General features: G+C 43.8%; 1 protein-coding gene across 1 annotated transcript in view; it reads left to right on the plus strand.

The window, feature by feature from the left end:
* The window catches only part of kcnt2b (potassium sodium-activated channel subfamily T member 2b), a gene marked incomplete at both ends in the record, with an annotated part of 36,194 nt that extends 21,494 nt beyond the window's left edge, over positions 1-14,700 (plus strand). Inside the window, 17 exons of the mRNA XM_083976380.1 lie at positions 654-762; positions 5,339-5,447; positions 5,576-5,632; positions 6,710-6,862; positions 6,959-7,212; positions 7,662-7,983; positions 8,062-8,167; positions 8,809-8,981; positions 9,568-9,639; positions 9,829-9,963; positions 10,076-10,187; positions 10,920-11,021; positions 11,148-11,231; positions 11,325-11,453; positions 13,383-13,728; positions 14,397-14,481; positions 14,583-14,700. Coding sequence (XP_083832506.1) covers positions 654-762; positions 5,339-5,447; positions 5,576-5,632; positions 6,710-6,862; positions 6,959-7,212; positions 7,662-7,983; positions 8,062-8,167; positions 8,809-8,981; positions 9,568-9,639; positions 9,829-9,963; positions 10,076-10,187; positions 10,920-11,021; positions 11,148-11,231; positions 11,325-11,453; positions 13,383-13,728; positions 14,397-14,481; positions 14,583-14,700 — 2,466 coding nt within the window. The remainder of the gene's footprint in view (positions 1-653; positions 763-5,338; positions 5,448-5,575; positions 5,633-6,709; positions 6,863-6,958; positions 7,213-7,661; positions 7,984-8,061; positions 8,168-8,808; positions 8,982-9,567; positions 9,640-9,828; positions 9,964-10,075; positions 10,188-10,919; positions 11,022-11,147; positions 11,232-11,324; positions 11,454-13,382; positions 13,729-14,396; positions 14,482-14,582) is intronic.
* Positions 14,701-14,938: the final 238 nt, after the last annotated feature.

Raw genomic sequence — 14,938 nt, forward strand, 5'->3', positions numbered from 1 at the left:
ACCAAAGGTGATGGTCAGTTTCAGGAGCACTGACACTTTAGTCCAGATATAAACATCAAACAACAAATATTTTATAAGTCTGTTCACACATTCACCGTCACAAGAAGACGAATCCTTGATTTGACTGTGAAAAGGTGCAACAGGTATTAAATGGGTTCAGATTTTTAATTTGTTTATGAACAAACCCCCACAAACCCTTTCATATTGCCATCAGCCCTTTATGTTACATTACAAACATTTCTATGGCGAATGTTAGCATTGCTAACCCACTCAATTAAAATGGCAAACATAGTAAACACAGCTAATTATCAGTGTGTTAGCAGCAGTGCCAATGTGAACATGTTTGGCATGCCAACATGAGCCTTCATCCAAATGAATTTTCAGCTCCAGTTTTACTCTGTCACCCATTCAGTGCAGCCTTGACTCTTTCTTTGAATTGCATTAGTCTGAATTGCAGTGGGCCATCCAATTGCTCTGTGCCGTCAGCGCTTTAAGAGGATTGTTAGAGAGTAAAACCACAATCTGATGCTGCTAATGATGAGTTTCTATCTCTAGTCCTTTTCACCTCTCCCTCCCTCAATATATATCTCTCTTTCTCTCGCTCTTGTTTTCACCTCAAACTCATCTCAAATCCCTCTCTTATTTTCTCTCAGGATCACCAGACCATCCTCCGAGCCTGGGCAGTGAAAGACTTTGCTCCCAACTGCCCCCTCTACGTGCAGATCCTCAAGCCAGAGAACAAGTTCCACGTCAAATTTGCAGGTGAGCAGCAGTGAGCATGAAGTGGAAGACACCACCGGCAGTGACTTTAGGTGTCAAGTAAAGGTTTTCATGCGACGTCAGGATGCCACTACTTTCTGTTTGATCACATCAGGATGCAGGAAATAATGGGGTGACACCTAGGTAGCCTACTAAAAATAACCCGTCTTGGGAGCCCAGTCTGACGGATGCTTTTGCTCAGCTTGTGACTGGAATTGTGTTGTCACTTGTCATGACGGGTGATTAGACAAACATTTTTATATTGAGACTGCAGGGCTGAGTTGCGTCGACACGGAGGGGGAAACTGAGCTGTCCTGTCTGCACTTTGTTTCCATTGTGTGTCATCAGCTCTCCCGTGTGTGCCATTTCTTTCACCTGAGTTTGTAAGACTTTATAAAAAACGCCTCCTGAGCAGCAGCAGCAGCAGCGGCAGCAGCGGGCCGCGTTGGCCTCCCGCCCCTGAAGAAGTGCCGGACAGATTGGCTGCGGCTTGGCTGTAAGCCTTCCGAGGGTTTCTGCGAGTTCTTACATTGCCTTTTGGAGAGCTTCCCTTCTTCTCCTTCTCAACAGAAAGACGGCAGTCAATCATCTGCTACTGAAAGAAGAGGAAATAAAAACTCTCACTCTTCTCTCCTCTCTCTCTCTATCTCTCTCTCTCTCTTTCTCACACACATCCCTCTGCCTACAGCCCTGGAGAATGTCAAACTCAATTCTAGCTTGCCGCCCTCATCCCAGCTGTCTCAATCAATGATTAACGTTTGACTTTGCTACCTTGGCAAAGAAAATCCCCCTTCTTCTGATGAGTTCTGCTGCTGCGTGAACCTGGCAGTAAAGCTATACCCTAAAGGCACTCCTCTCTTGCCTCTGCGTTGCTGTTTAAACACCTCTCTGCCACTGGCTGCCGGGCTGAGGCCTTTGTTATCAGGGCAGCAAGAATTATTAGGCCAAGAGATAAATTCATGGGCATCCCTTATAATGCTTTCTGTCTTATATGATTATCAGTTAGCCCTGCAGGGTTGAAGCTCATGCTCTTGCTTGGAGTCAGACAACTGGAGCATGTGTGTGATATGAAAGGTTAGATGCACTTGCAACACGCTGGGAGATGTGGATATTTCTTTTTCCTGAAGTACTCAACAGCTGCTGCTTCACTGATGCAACAGCCTTTGAGCGCCGAATCAGAAATTCCCAGTTGAAGTTTAACGAAACTCAAAAACAAAGCAAAGTTCACAATCAACCAGCTTCAATGTCTCTCTAAATGCAAGTCGAGAGCAAATCACCCTGCACTCAGTCACATGGGGCATTACTGTAAGTGCAGATGCCACGTTTTGACAGCACTTGGAATACTCTCGCTAAGTGTGAGTGTGGGAGGCATTAATGAGCAAGAGATACAAGATTTAATTTGATTCGCAGGAATAGCGTTATAACAACTCAGCGTTCATTAGGAGAAAAAAAAAATCTGTGGGTAAGACGCTGCAGCAGAGCAGGAAACCCTGAGGCATTCGAGTAACCAAACAGAACTGGGTACAGAGTGTGGATTGATTAACTCCCCAGTTTATGTTTTGAACAACAATTTCCCTTCGCTCTCCTAAGCTGGGCTCATTGCGACCACATGGCATTGATAGCAGCTCACTAATAAAAACAATAAGGGTCTACTGATTTAACTGTGCAGTGGGTGCAAACGGCCACATTTGCAGATTGTAACACACACAGTCAGGACTACGCATTTAATATAAGTCCGTGGTAGAAAACAACTCAAATAGACAGGTCCAAAAACCCATATCTTCTAAGCCTGGGCAACAAAAAGGTGGAGTATGTGTGCACACAGTGTGCCGAGGTCGGTAATTGGTTTCTCTCCTGGTCTGGGTCCAGCCACCTGGAGGATTGAGGGCAAGATGGAGGACTGATGGTGGAGGGTAAAGCAGAGAAGAAGACAGGAAGCAGAGGGATCACAGTGGTGGAGAGAGATACAAGAAAGACAATGGAAATAGGATATTTGGGTGAAAAAAAGACTGAATTTGGTCTGTGGCTTTGGGGTATCTGCTTTGTTTGGGAGTGTGTGTGTGTGTGTGTGTGTGTGTGTGTGTGTGTGTGTGTGTGTGTGTGTGTGTGTGTGTGTGTGTGTGTGTGTGTGTGTGTGTGTGTGTGTGTGTGTGTGTGTGTGTGTGTGTGTGTGTGTGTGTGTGTGTGTTGGAGACAGACAGAGAGGGTGGAATGTGTGTGACAATAATGAATGCCGTTGCTGCATAGATGCAACTTCAATGTTTTTGTCTTTTCCTCTGCGAGCTTCAGATGCCCATCGCTCTGTTGAAGCTTGGGCTTTGAAGGAAATTCACAGGCTAAACAGCATGGGGCTAGTCTGTGTGTGTGTGTGTGTGTTTGTGTGTGTGAGAGAGAGAGAGAGAGAGAGAGAGAGAGAGAGAGAGAGAGAGAGAGAGAGAGAGAGAGAGAGAGAGAGAGAGAGAGAGAGAGAGAGAGAGAGAGAGAGAGAGAGAAGGTATGTGTGTGTGCTGCATTATGATGTACTGTTCTGAGCTGAAAGAACATTGGTACTTTCTCTCACCTGTGCAGCTTCAGCACTAACAGACCTGTATAAATCATTAATCAATTCAAAACTGCATTTACATTCAGCCGGTCTCATGTTACTCAGACTTGCAGCTGATTAAGTTTGATAATTCATGTCAGGCTCTGGCGTTTGTCACCGATTATTTCCTAATGCAGAGCACATATTGTCCTTTTAGGACCCAGCTCGGGCCCTAATTTGCCTGTGTGCTCATCACTTAAGATAATGCAATCAAGAATTACAACAGCAGGGGAAATAGATTCTCCCTTGGTCTGATTCACTGATTGGCTTACTGCAAACATTAATCACTCTATAGATTTTCTTTTCTTTTTCCCCTCAAAGGCCGGTGGCTGTGCAGCAACAGGTGAATGAGAGACTGTCATCTGTTTAGCTGCTAGCTGCTACGTCAGTTGTTCGATCATGTGAAAGAGTGAAAGGTGGTTCAATAAGGCTGACGGTGAATCGCTGGCCTGTTGCTAGGTGTTCCCCTCACCTCTGACAACTATGAGGCGAAGCACAGCGGCGACACAAAATTGATCCTATACAGGAGGAAACGGGGGGATGTGTCAACATTAGTGGGGGTGGGGCAGGAGGATGATAGAGGATTTTTTTGACACGGCTGTCTGTTTAACTCAGTCATGTTAGATAAACATCAAGTGACATTTAGACGTTTAGCAGCATGAAACAGATGGAACATACAGATGGAAAAAAAAAGCTGTCTGTCAGTCATGTGATGCTCCACCACCAGCCTCCAGAACATCTTTGCTGTGTAACACATTATAGCCACGAAACCTCCCAGGTGTTTAACCAGGAAGGCCGACCTCCCAAATCTCCTAAAGGAATTTAAAAGAGACTCAAGATCTTGACTCCTGAAAACTTCTTTAAAAAAAAACCTTTTGCAACTTTGTCATTGCAACACTACAGCCTCTTGAAGGGCGTCATCTACAACCCCCTAAAGGACACACATAACTTCTATAGGACATCCATAACCTTTTATTGGACCAGCAGAACACCCTAAAGCACATCCACAACCACAAAACCAACAGAAAGTGTGTTATTGATTTTCAAGCAAGGTTTTTCCTTCTTGGGGAAAATAAGTATTTGATCCCCTTTTGCCCTTATTTCACTTGATCAAATGTACATCTAATTTATAACCTTTATATGATTATTTATGGATTTTTTCTGTCTCTCTGTTAAAATAAACTTACCATGAAAACTATGGACAAAATCAGCAGGGGATGAAATATTTATTTTCCCTACTGTATTTCCAGACAGTCTATATTATAGATTATTCTGATTAACCCGGATATTGATCATGCAAAGACCCTGTTGCTGTTGAGTTTTTCAGATTGTTGTTTTTCAGTGATTTGAGCCTCTGATGAAACACATACCAAATGAAGCGATGCTCAGTTAGCAGAAAAGTAATCAACCAATAATACCCCTGATGATTAGTGTTTGTTGGAGCCAAAACAAATATGGCAATTAGAGCTGCCACCAACTGCGTAATGCGCTCCTTTTCATTTTTTATGAATATCTTTGAGTTTTGCTCTGATGGCTCAGCTGGATTTAAAAAAAGCTTATTTGTACACCTCACCTTGGACTTTTTCCAACGTGAATGACAAAATCAAAGTAGAATTGCAGCTCTACCTCGAGCGCTGCCAAAGAAATTCTGTTTACTCTCGACAACTGGCAAATACCCCTGGGAGTAACTGTGTGTGTGGGTGTGGGTTTGCGTATGTGTGTCCTTGGTTAATTGACCTTTTGAGGGACTTGATTAATCTTACGCCCTGACCCATTTATGATAATTAGGCCAGCTTCCCTTGTCACACACACACACAAACAGACACACACACTGAACCAAGGCCAGCAGCAGTTTTTCCAACAATACATTTGTATTCACTTCACAGTTGTTCGGGTTCATAGTTGAAACTTTTATAGAGCATGTGACTCTTTGTGTTTTGCGGAGGCGTGCGTGACCTCGCTCCCTGTGACCCTCTTCTCTGTTTCCTGTGTCTGCAGATCACGTTGTATGTGAAGAGGAGTTTAAATACGCCATGCTGGCTTTAAACTGTGTGTGCCCGGGTACCTCCACACTCATCACTCTATTGATCCACTCCTCTAGAGGACAGTGAGTGCTCTCCCTCCCTTTCTCATTCTCTTTATATCCAAACGTTGAAGTGAACAGAACAGACTGCATCTTTTCATTTCTTTCCTTTTCCATCACTCTGCTCTTTTTGGGGGGGGGTCTTTTTTCAGAACGGCACCCCAAGAAGCCTTCAAGCAACGTGTAGGAGCCTTTCAAGCCCTCAACAGGTAGAAAGCATCTCATCTGTATTCACACTCAGGACTTCTGTGCCACATTTATGCTCAATGTACACTCCCCCAAAATCCCCTGTCAGCTGCCACAGTTTGCATGCTGGCCTCTGTGACTGTGTGTGCAGCATTTATTGTCAAAATTAAAAAAAAGAAGCTTGTTATTTTGGAAATGCGGTTTGAAGATTCATTTATGCTGATGAAAATGGCAAAGCTCAAACGAGCAACGCAACTTGTTTGAAATTATATTTTCAAAAAATACACGAACTGCATGAAAATGAGGGCATGTGACATTGGTAAACTGCCGACAGCATGTCATGTTTGTGAAGCTTTACACGGATCCGTGCCAGAGAGGCTAAAGATTAAATGTGAGTCAGACCCTGTTTTATTTGCCGGGGCATTTACAAGTTTCAGTTCAGTTTCAGTTTCTTCGTGGCCATAACCACGGCCAGTTACCCCGTTTCACCATTATAGCAGAAATAACCTCTTATTAAACACCTATTTAAATTAGATCTCAATAGAGTAGAACAGCTTTTTGGTATTTGTGAATCTCTTAAGATGTGTGCAAATGATACTAAATGAAAGACTTTAGAGTCACTGGCTAATAAGTTCAACATTTAAATGCAGGGTGTTTCATAAGTACGGTGCTATATCTGGACCTGGTGTCATTTGGTTTATTGGCTGTGACAACGCTACGTGGCTAGGATCTGTCGTCCTCCCCTGCCTTGCGCTTAGCTCCTGCAAAAGTGCAAATTCGCTCTAACACTTGTTTATATAATGCAGTCTTTGTCGCCGGGCCACCCACACTCACACTGCCCCCACAACCTTGTTTCCTGTTGTCACCTCCTTTAGCCTCCACGTCTAAAGACTTATCCCCCGGAGAGAGCTGTTGTCTACTTAACCGTATGAATGCGGCGTGCATCTGTTCGCGCAAGCTGGGGTGTCCTTGCCTGCATCTGTGTACTGATTGAAGTATTGATCAACAGCTCTCAGATGTTACTTCTGAAACCTTGAGTTGTGTGTTTTGTCAAATGTCAATGGCCACATATTAGCCAATCAATCCTCTTCATGTCTCAGGGAGGGTGGCGCATGCTCGGCGGACCAGTGGCATCGCACCTACCGCCGCTGCTCAGCCAATGAGGTGCATCACATCCGCCTGGAGGAGAGTAAATTCTTTGGGGAATACCAGGGCAAGAGTTTCACCTTCGCCTCCTTCCACGCTCACAAAAAGTAAGTCATAATATGAAGCGAGTTAAGGAGAACACACACCACACACCAACCTGCGTGTCTCTCTGAGCCAATCTGCTATCTCCTCTGCGGTCACAGGTATGGAGTGTGTTTGATCGGAGTGCGCAGGCTGGACAACACCAACATCCTGCTGAACCCCGGGCCCTGCCACATCATGGGGGGTTCGGACATTTGCTTTTACATCAACATCTCCAAAGAGGAGAACTCAGCGTTCGTCAGAGGCCAGAGAGAGCCGTCATGGGGTGGCACGGGAGGAAACGCCAGGGGAGTGCCCCAAACCATCTACCACGGGCTCACTCGCCTGCCGGTCCACAGCATCATCGCCAGCATGGGTCAGTCAGATGGGCACGGGCACAAATACTGTGTAACATTTACACACTGACCTTCTTTCTGCCATTTTCTGTGTTTGTCAAACACGGAAACCTCTCATTAAACAGTCCTACGCAGCAGGTGCCAGAAATATGCTGTTCTCACATTCATAATAATCCATCCAGGTGACTAAAAATATTCATGGCTTTACAGAGGAATTATCATGTATCTGATTATAAGTCACCTTGATAAGAGCAACTGCCAAGTTGACCACCGCGCCTGCCAAACTGAAATGTCACATGTGGTGGTTTTACAAACACACCACCTGCTGGATAACAATGAAAGTGTTTGTTCTCTCACTGCTTTTCAAAGCTCTCAGCACCCTGTGTTTTTTTTTCTGTGCAGAAATATGAGTTTGAACTTTGATGGGTGTTGGTGTGTGTGTGTGTGTGTGTGTGTGTGTGTCTTTCAGGCACGGTGGCCATCGACCTGCAGGACTCCAGCGACAGCAGCCCAGAAGGCCAGGACCCGGGGAGCGCGGGTTTGGGTGGAAGAGGAAGCAGGAGCAGCTCCAGGACGGAGATGGGAGGTGCCAACACCTTGGCTCTGCCCGCCATGGGAGACTCAGCCGAGGAGCGACGGCACAGCATCGCCCCCGTCCTGGAGCTGGTAGACGGGGTCAGCACAACGACCTTTGACCTGCTGGGAGACCAGTCGGAGGACGAGGGCGGAGAGGAGGGCAAGGAGGACAGCGACAGGGACGAGAGCGCCCACTGGTGGGGCCGACAGTGCGAGTAAGCAGAGAGGACGCTGTTTGTATGTTGACGTGTGAACTGACGTACAGTAGAGCTAACTGTGGGTTTGCGCCGCAGGTGGGTGAAGGGGTATCCACTCAACTCACCGTACATCGGCAGCTCTCCGGCGCTGTGCCACCTCCTCCAAGAGAAGATGCCTTTTTGCTGCCTGCGTATGGACAAGGTATTGGATTCAAATTGAAAACCAACTTTTTTTCTTCTTTTTTTAAAGCTTTGTTTATTTTTGATTTATTGTTTTATTTAAGTGTCATGCACATTTATTTGTGCCCAGCCCACATGGGCTTATAGGACACTAAACATTTAAATGCATACATTCAAGAGTGGCTATAGTGTGTCGTCTTAAAGGAAAAGAAAGGAGAATAAAAAAACAAAAAAAAACAAACAGAGCACAATAAATAAGAAACAAACAGACAGACTACCATGATTTTATGTGGGATATAATCCTTCCTGTCTCAATTTCCAAGCTCCATCAATGAATGTAGCGAGAGCATAGATCTCCTCTTTAAAAAACCAGCACAACATATTTATTTAGCTTTTTCCGAACAAAACAAGGACATACAAAAACACCAAGAACAGAATTCCCACCCCAAAAGTAAATAAATAAAGAAATAAATAGTAAATCTAAACAAACAGTACAAACAGAGTATAATTTGAATGGGTCGTCAAATAAATGAAGCAGAGCCAGTGGTTGTCCGAATTAGATTGTTTCATGCAGCTCTGATTTCTCTTCCACGTATTGAAAACCATCTTTAATTCACAAATTACACATCATCATCATCATCCTCTGCTGTCTGTCTCTCTTAGCCTTGTCACCACATCCCTTTCGAGGACGCCCGCTCCTACGGCTTCAAAAACAAACTGATCATCGTGTCTGCAGAGAGCGCAGGGAACGGTCTCTACAACTTCATCGTGCCTCTCCGGGCCTACTACCGGCCCAGGAAGGAGCTCAACCCCATTGTGCTGCTGCTGGAGAGTGTGTAAGTAGCCTACTGTACACATTTAGGTTATTTGGGGAGATGTGGTGGCCGTGATTGTGAACCCCAGCTGACTGTGAACAGAAAGGCAGCAAGCAGCGTGGGCAAAATTGTTGAAAATTGTGAAAACACAAAAGGTACAACAGGTTAGTCCTGAAATAGCCAGTGCAGGAGAAAGGCTCTGCTATTTGAGGTCACAGTAAAAAGATTTGTGAAATGTTGAATACTTTCAGGACAACAAGCTCAAAACTTTCAAAAAACCCACCATTTATCGTTTCTTTTTTCTTTTTCTTTATTTTTTTTTTTTTTTGTAAGCTGGTATACAAGCGCAAGTCAGTCCAAATGAGAGTGGAATCCAATAAAAAAGCAATAAAATGCTGAGTCACTCAAGTGTAGTGCTGTTATTTTCAGCTTTCTCTGAAGGCAGTTTGGTTGTGTTGTATTTCTCAGGCTGTGCGAGGAAGGGGATGAGGGTGGCTTGTCTTTCTCTCTCTCTTGTGTGTGTGTGTGTAGCTCTTCATCATGGTGTGTGTGTATGCATTCTCCACTGGTGGGAATCTGAAGTCTATTTGTGTTTTGATTGGTTCAGACCTGAAGCGGACTTCCTGGAGGCGATCTGTTGGTTCCCCATGGTTTTCTACACAGTAGGCTCCATCGACAAGTAAGACAAACCACCAAAGCCACGGGCCGTTTCTATTATTCATCTTCCTCTTCTTCATCGTCTTCTACTACAGTGTCTCTGTCATCTCTATTGCTTCTTCGCCTCTCAAATGACATGGATGCTCTTTAGGTTCTCCTTCCCGCCCTTCAACTTGATCCTATTCTTTCTTGTCTCTCACTCTCTCTTCAGTCTGGACAGTTTGCTTCGCTGTGGGGTGACGTTCGCCGACACCATGGTGGTGGTGGACAAGGAGAGCTCCATGATCGCAGAGGAGGACTACATGGCCGATGCAAAGACTATTGTCAATGTCCAGACTCTCTTCAGGTCTGCTTGGCCACAACTTGCTCTCTCACACACACACACACGCTGACTCATAGTGTAGTAGTGTTTTTTTGATTTTGTAACTCATTACCTGTGTGCATCCTCTTCCTCTCAGACTGTTCCCTGCTCTCAGCATCATCACGGAGCTCACACACCCAGCGAACATGCGCTTCATGCAGTTCAAAGTCAAAGACCATTACTCTCTGGCGCTGTCCAGATTAGAAAAGGTAAAAGCTTCACACTCGCAGAAACTCCACTTTTTATGGTTACAATGACAGAACAATGAGGAGAAACTGTATTACATTCTTAAAGCCATTCATTCAACATTCAGATCGCATTGAGAAACATCTATTAAACTGATAAGCAGCAGAAATCTTTCATCTCAGAATGAAAATAAAGTTTTTACAGTACACTGGTGACTGATACAGCCTCTATGTTCTTTACCCTTTGAAAACTTGGCTTTTTTTAAACAACTGTTGCTCACTGTGTGGCGGCTAATGAACCCCCGCCCCCTGGGCATCAATAACATTTATCAACAATTCTGTAAATTAGTCTCTGCTTGACACCGCTGCTTAGAATGAATTTTAATCTCTCTTGACTTTAGCATTATCATGAAGAGACTGTTTTTAAATTTCTGGCAGCGTTTCCTCACAGCAGGAGGGACCTTTGTTAGATTTTCAGCCTTTTCCTCATTTCATGTGCAATCACAGCTATTACAAAAACACACACATGTAGAGATGTAGTGTCAAGATGTTAGAGGAAAAGTTGCCCAGTGTATGCTGGGAAAACACGATCCATTGGCTTTGTAAGTAAATTCTAAGATGAAAAAATGAATTATTGATTGAGCTCACAACACATCATCATCTCTACTATCTCTGTTACATCATCTTATCTCTTCAGGGGCTAGTGTAATCCGTGTGTGTGTATACTGTATGGGTGTGTGTGTGATTGCTCTGCAGAAGGAAAGGGATAAGGGGTCCAACCTGGTGTTTATGTTCCGCCTGCCCTTCGCTGCGGGGAAGGTGTTCAGTGTCAGCATGTTGGACACTCTGCTCTACCAGGTATCTCCTCTCACTGAGTAACACACACACACACACACACAAAAAGAAACACTTCTCTGTAGTGTTTACCCAAACACCAAATGTGGTCTATTCTTGCCGACTTGTTTTGCTGTGCTGTCCCTACAGTCATTTGTGAAGGACTACATGATCTCCATCACCAGGCTGCTGCTCGGTTTGGACTCCATGCCTGGCTCAGGTTTCCTCTGTGCAGTGAGTATACTATAGCTCTAACACAAATTTGGTCTGTGCTGCAAACGGTTGAGTGCCTCTGAGGCTGATGATTGCTTTTGTTTGTTTTTCGAGATGAAAATCACAGAGGATGACTTGTGGATCCGCACCTACGGCAGGCTCTACCAGAAACTCTGCTCCTCCACTGGAGACATACCCATAGGCATCTACCGGACCGAGGCCCACAAGCTTCCGGTCTCTGAGGTCAGCCGCTCCTGTCATCCAATTTCTATTTTTATTTTTTATTTTATTTTTTATTTTAGAACTGTGGCCAAAAATCCAGCGATTTAAATCAGTGGACTTGCAGAGATAACTGAGCATCTCAACTTTGAAGCCCTAGTAGACCCCTAGAGGATATAATGTTCATTACACCCACAAAAAGGAGTTAGAGTACAAGGACAAAAAAGATGACTGATATTTCATAGAGTATGAGATACTATACACACAGATGTCTTCCTTTGTTAAACACAATTAAAAACACCTTCTAGGTTCTATATTTTCTCAGCTGCAAAAAAAAATTCACACTCTTGCTCTCAGTTAGTAAAATGTTTCTGTTTCACTCATTGACAACCAAATGTCTGTAAGGGTCATTGTAGCAACCAAAAACGTAATAACGGCCAATAACGTAATAACAGCCAATAATGTAATAATTTTGGCCATTTTAAATGTAATAAAGCCAATAATGTAATAACGTGCCAATAATGTAATAAAACTTTTGAGCCAATAACGTAATAACATTTTGCCAATAATGTAATAAGTTATTACATTATTGGCTGGTAATAACTGGTGTCGATAATGTAATAATACATAAATATGACTGCAGTTCTTGGAAATAAAAGGTTTTTTTGCAGTTTTTGTGCAGTTTGCTAATCAAAAATAGGTAAGTGGATGACTACCCTATAACCCTAACCCTTGGACAAATGATGGCTAAATATGTTAATTAAAAAAAAATCAATGGTAAAATCAAATCAACGCCATTGCTCCTCCGAGCCATGCTGGGATTATCACATTTAACATTACCTATTCCCAATGGTTTGTCTGAGGCAGGAAGTTATACATGACTGAAACATAAACTGGCTGGCAGACACCATTCAATACACAAGTTTGGTTATGTTTTGGAGGTTGTTGATAGCCTACAATGCTTACTTCTTCCGTTTGCAAACATATCATTAAGCATGGTAGAAGTGAGAGAGAGAGAGAGAGAGAGAGAGAGAGAGAGAGAGAGAGAGAGAGAGAGAGAGAGAGAGAGAGAGAGAGAGAGAGAGAGAGAGAGAGAGAGAGAGAGAGAGAGAGAGAGAGAGAGGTGAAAGATGGTACATCTTGGATGAATAAATATGACGACTATGTCATCCACTATACCTATTTTTGATTAGCAAACTGCACAAAACTGCCTTTTATTTCCAAGAACTGCAGTCATATCTATGTATTATTACATTATCGGCACCAGTTATTACATTGTCAAAGGTTTTTTTAATACTAGGTCAATAACGTAATAACCAGCCAATAATGTAATCACTTATTACATTATTGGCAAAATGTTATTACGTTATTGGCTCAAAAGTTTTATTACATTATTGGCTTTATTACATTTAAAATGGCCAAAATTATTACGTTATTGGCTGTTATTACGTTATTGGCCGTTATTACGTTTTTGGTTGCTACAGTCATTTAGATTCTACATAATGCTAATATGACTTGTCCATGCTTTGCCATTGCTTTGCTATGAAGACACAGTCACGTCTTTGCGGAATTAGTGAAAAATAAATAAATAAATGCACATAAGTCAGGCAGAAGTCATGGTATATATTAAGCATGGTGCAGAGTTGTCAGTTTTCCAGCAGTGAATTTTCTAATAATTTCTTTTAAGAAAAAACCTCTGGCATGACGCTTCTTTCGGTGGCACATAAGATACTTAAAGACTGTTGGACTGTGCAATATATGCAGCAGAGTGTATCTTGTTCATCATTCATTTCTACCATGATAAGAAAGTATTAATTCCTCTTCATTGTGAGAAATCAGAGGCAGGGCTGGGAGAACTGATTTAATAAAACCTGTGTGATAACAGGTTGATTACACTGTGAGGAAATGAAAGGTTTGTGGATGTGAACATGTGGTTATGTCTGCACGATTCAGTCCCAGGTGTCCATCACGGTGGAGGACTACGAGGACACCAGAGAACCCAGAGAGCCCCTGCTGTCCCGGACCGGGGCGCACCGTAACTCCACCTCCTCGGAGCCCATCTCCACCTCGTCCCACTCCTCGGACCACCCGCTGCTCAGGAGGAAGAGCATGCAGTGGGCACGGCGGCTGAGCAGGAAGGGGGGTCGGAGCTCCAGCGGGGCCAAGGGGGGTCCGGGCAGCGCAGCGGAGCGGATCAGCCAGCAGAGGCTGACCTTGTTCAGGCGCTCGGAGAGGCAGGAACTCAACGCTCTGGTGCGAACGAGGATGAAACATTTGGGCCTTTCTCCGACTGGATTCAGTGAGTCTGAGTCACTCCACAGTGCACATCTGCTGTTACTGGTTTACTACACAAATGATGAGCTCATGAAGTACATCAAAAATTAGACCAGCAATTCCAAACCTTTTTGTACAGTGGCCCTGAAATTCAAGGCAAACATGCTGCAAAGTCTGTCCACACCAAAGAAGGGTATCCAGGAAAAGGTGATGAACCTGACTTTGAAGTTTAAAGCATTGAATTATAGGTGCATCCCAGCAGTTTCATCTTTTTTTTTATTATTATTGTCTATAAATTAGTTAAAGCTCCATGTGGACCTACTTTAATAATAAAATGCTAGGTGGACATTAGTCTATTGGCACTAATAATCTAATAATGCTATATATAGTAACAGACTTTTTCTGCAGAATAAATGTGGAACTTTGTAATGGAGTATTTCTACATTGTTGTATTGGTGCTTTCATCTAAGTGAAGGACTCGAGTTCTTGTTCCTCCACTGTTTATTTACCGTCTGTTACTCTCTATGTATTCTGCCGGTGTCCATTTTTATCTGAATCTGTCTTCCTGTCTCGTGAGTCACTGTAAAGTAGCCTCCATTCTGTGTGTGTGTAGTACGGATGCAGCACAGCCTGCTGTATATCCTGTGCCTATTTTATTTCCTGCCCCACTCACCTCTTCTCTTCCTGTGTCAGATGGGATGACAGACCAAGGGAACAGACTGTCGTACATCCTTATCAACCCCTCTCCAGATACCAGACTGGAGCTCCATGATGTCGTGTGAGTACACAAAGGCAACAGTAATTGTTAGCGCTGTAAAAATGAACACACAGCGTGAAAACTGCGAAATGATACAGGATACCATTTCCCCTTCTCTGCAGGTACCTGATCAGACCAGATCCCCTCTCTCTGGTTCCTAACCAGGGGAGCAACAGGAAGTGCAACGCCGGGCTCTCGGAGAGCCACAGGTTCGATATGCAGGACAGCACTCATCTGTGAGAGACACAAAAAAAAGGAAAAAAAAAAAAAAAAAAGACTACCATACTGTCACACTGTCAAACCACTGCCAGAGAAAGGAGGAGACACAGGGAGGAACAGAAATCAAGACGGAGTGGGTTGCAGCCGGATGGCACATGGCCCTCACATTTTCTCCACATTCAGTCTAGTTGAACTCAGAGGTGCCGGACATGCATGGACCTTTTCTATAACGATGGGAATGTTTTATTTATGCACCTTC

Source organism: Trachurus trachurus (assembly GCF_905171665.1).
Source record: "Trachurus trachurus genome assembly, chromosome: 8".
Lineage (NCBI taxonomy): Eukaryota > Metazoa > Chordata > Actinopteri > Carangiformes > Carangidae > Trachurus > Trachurus trachurus.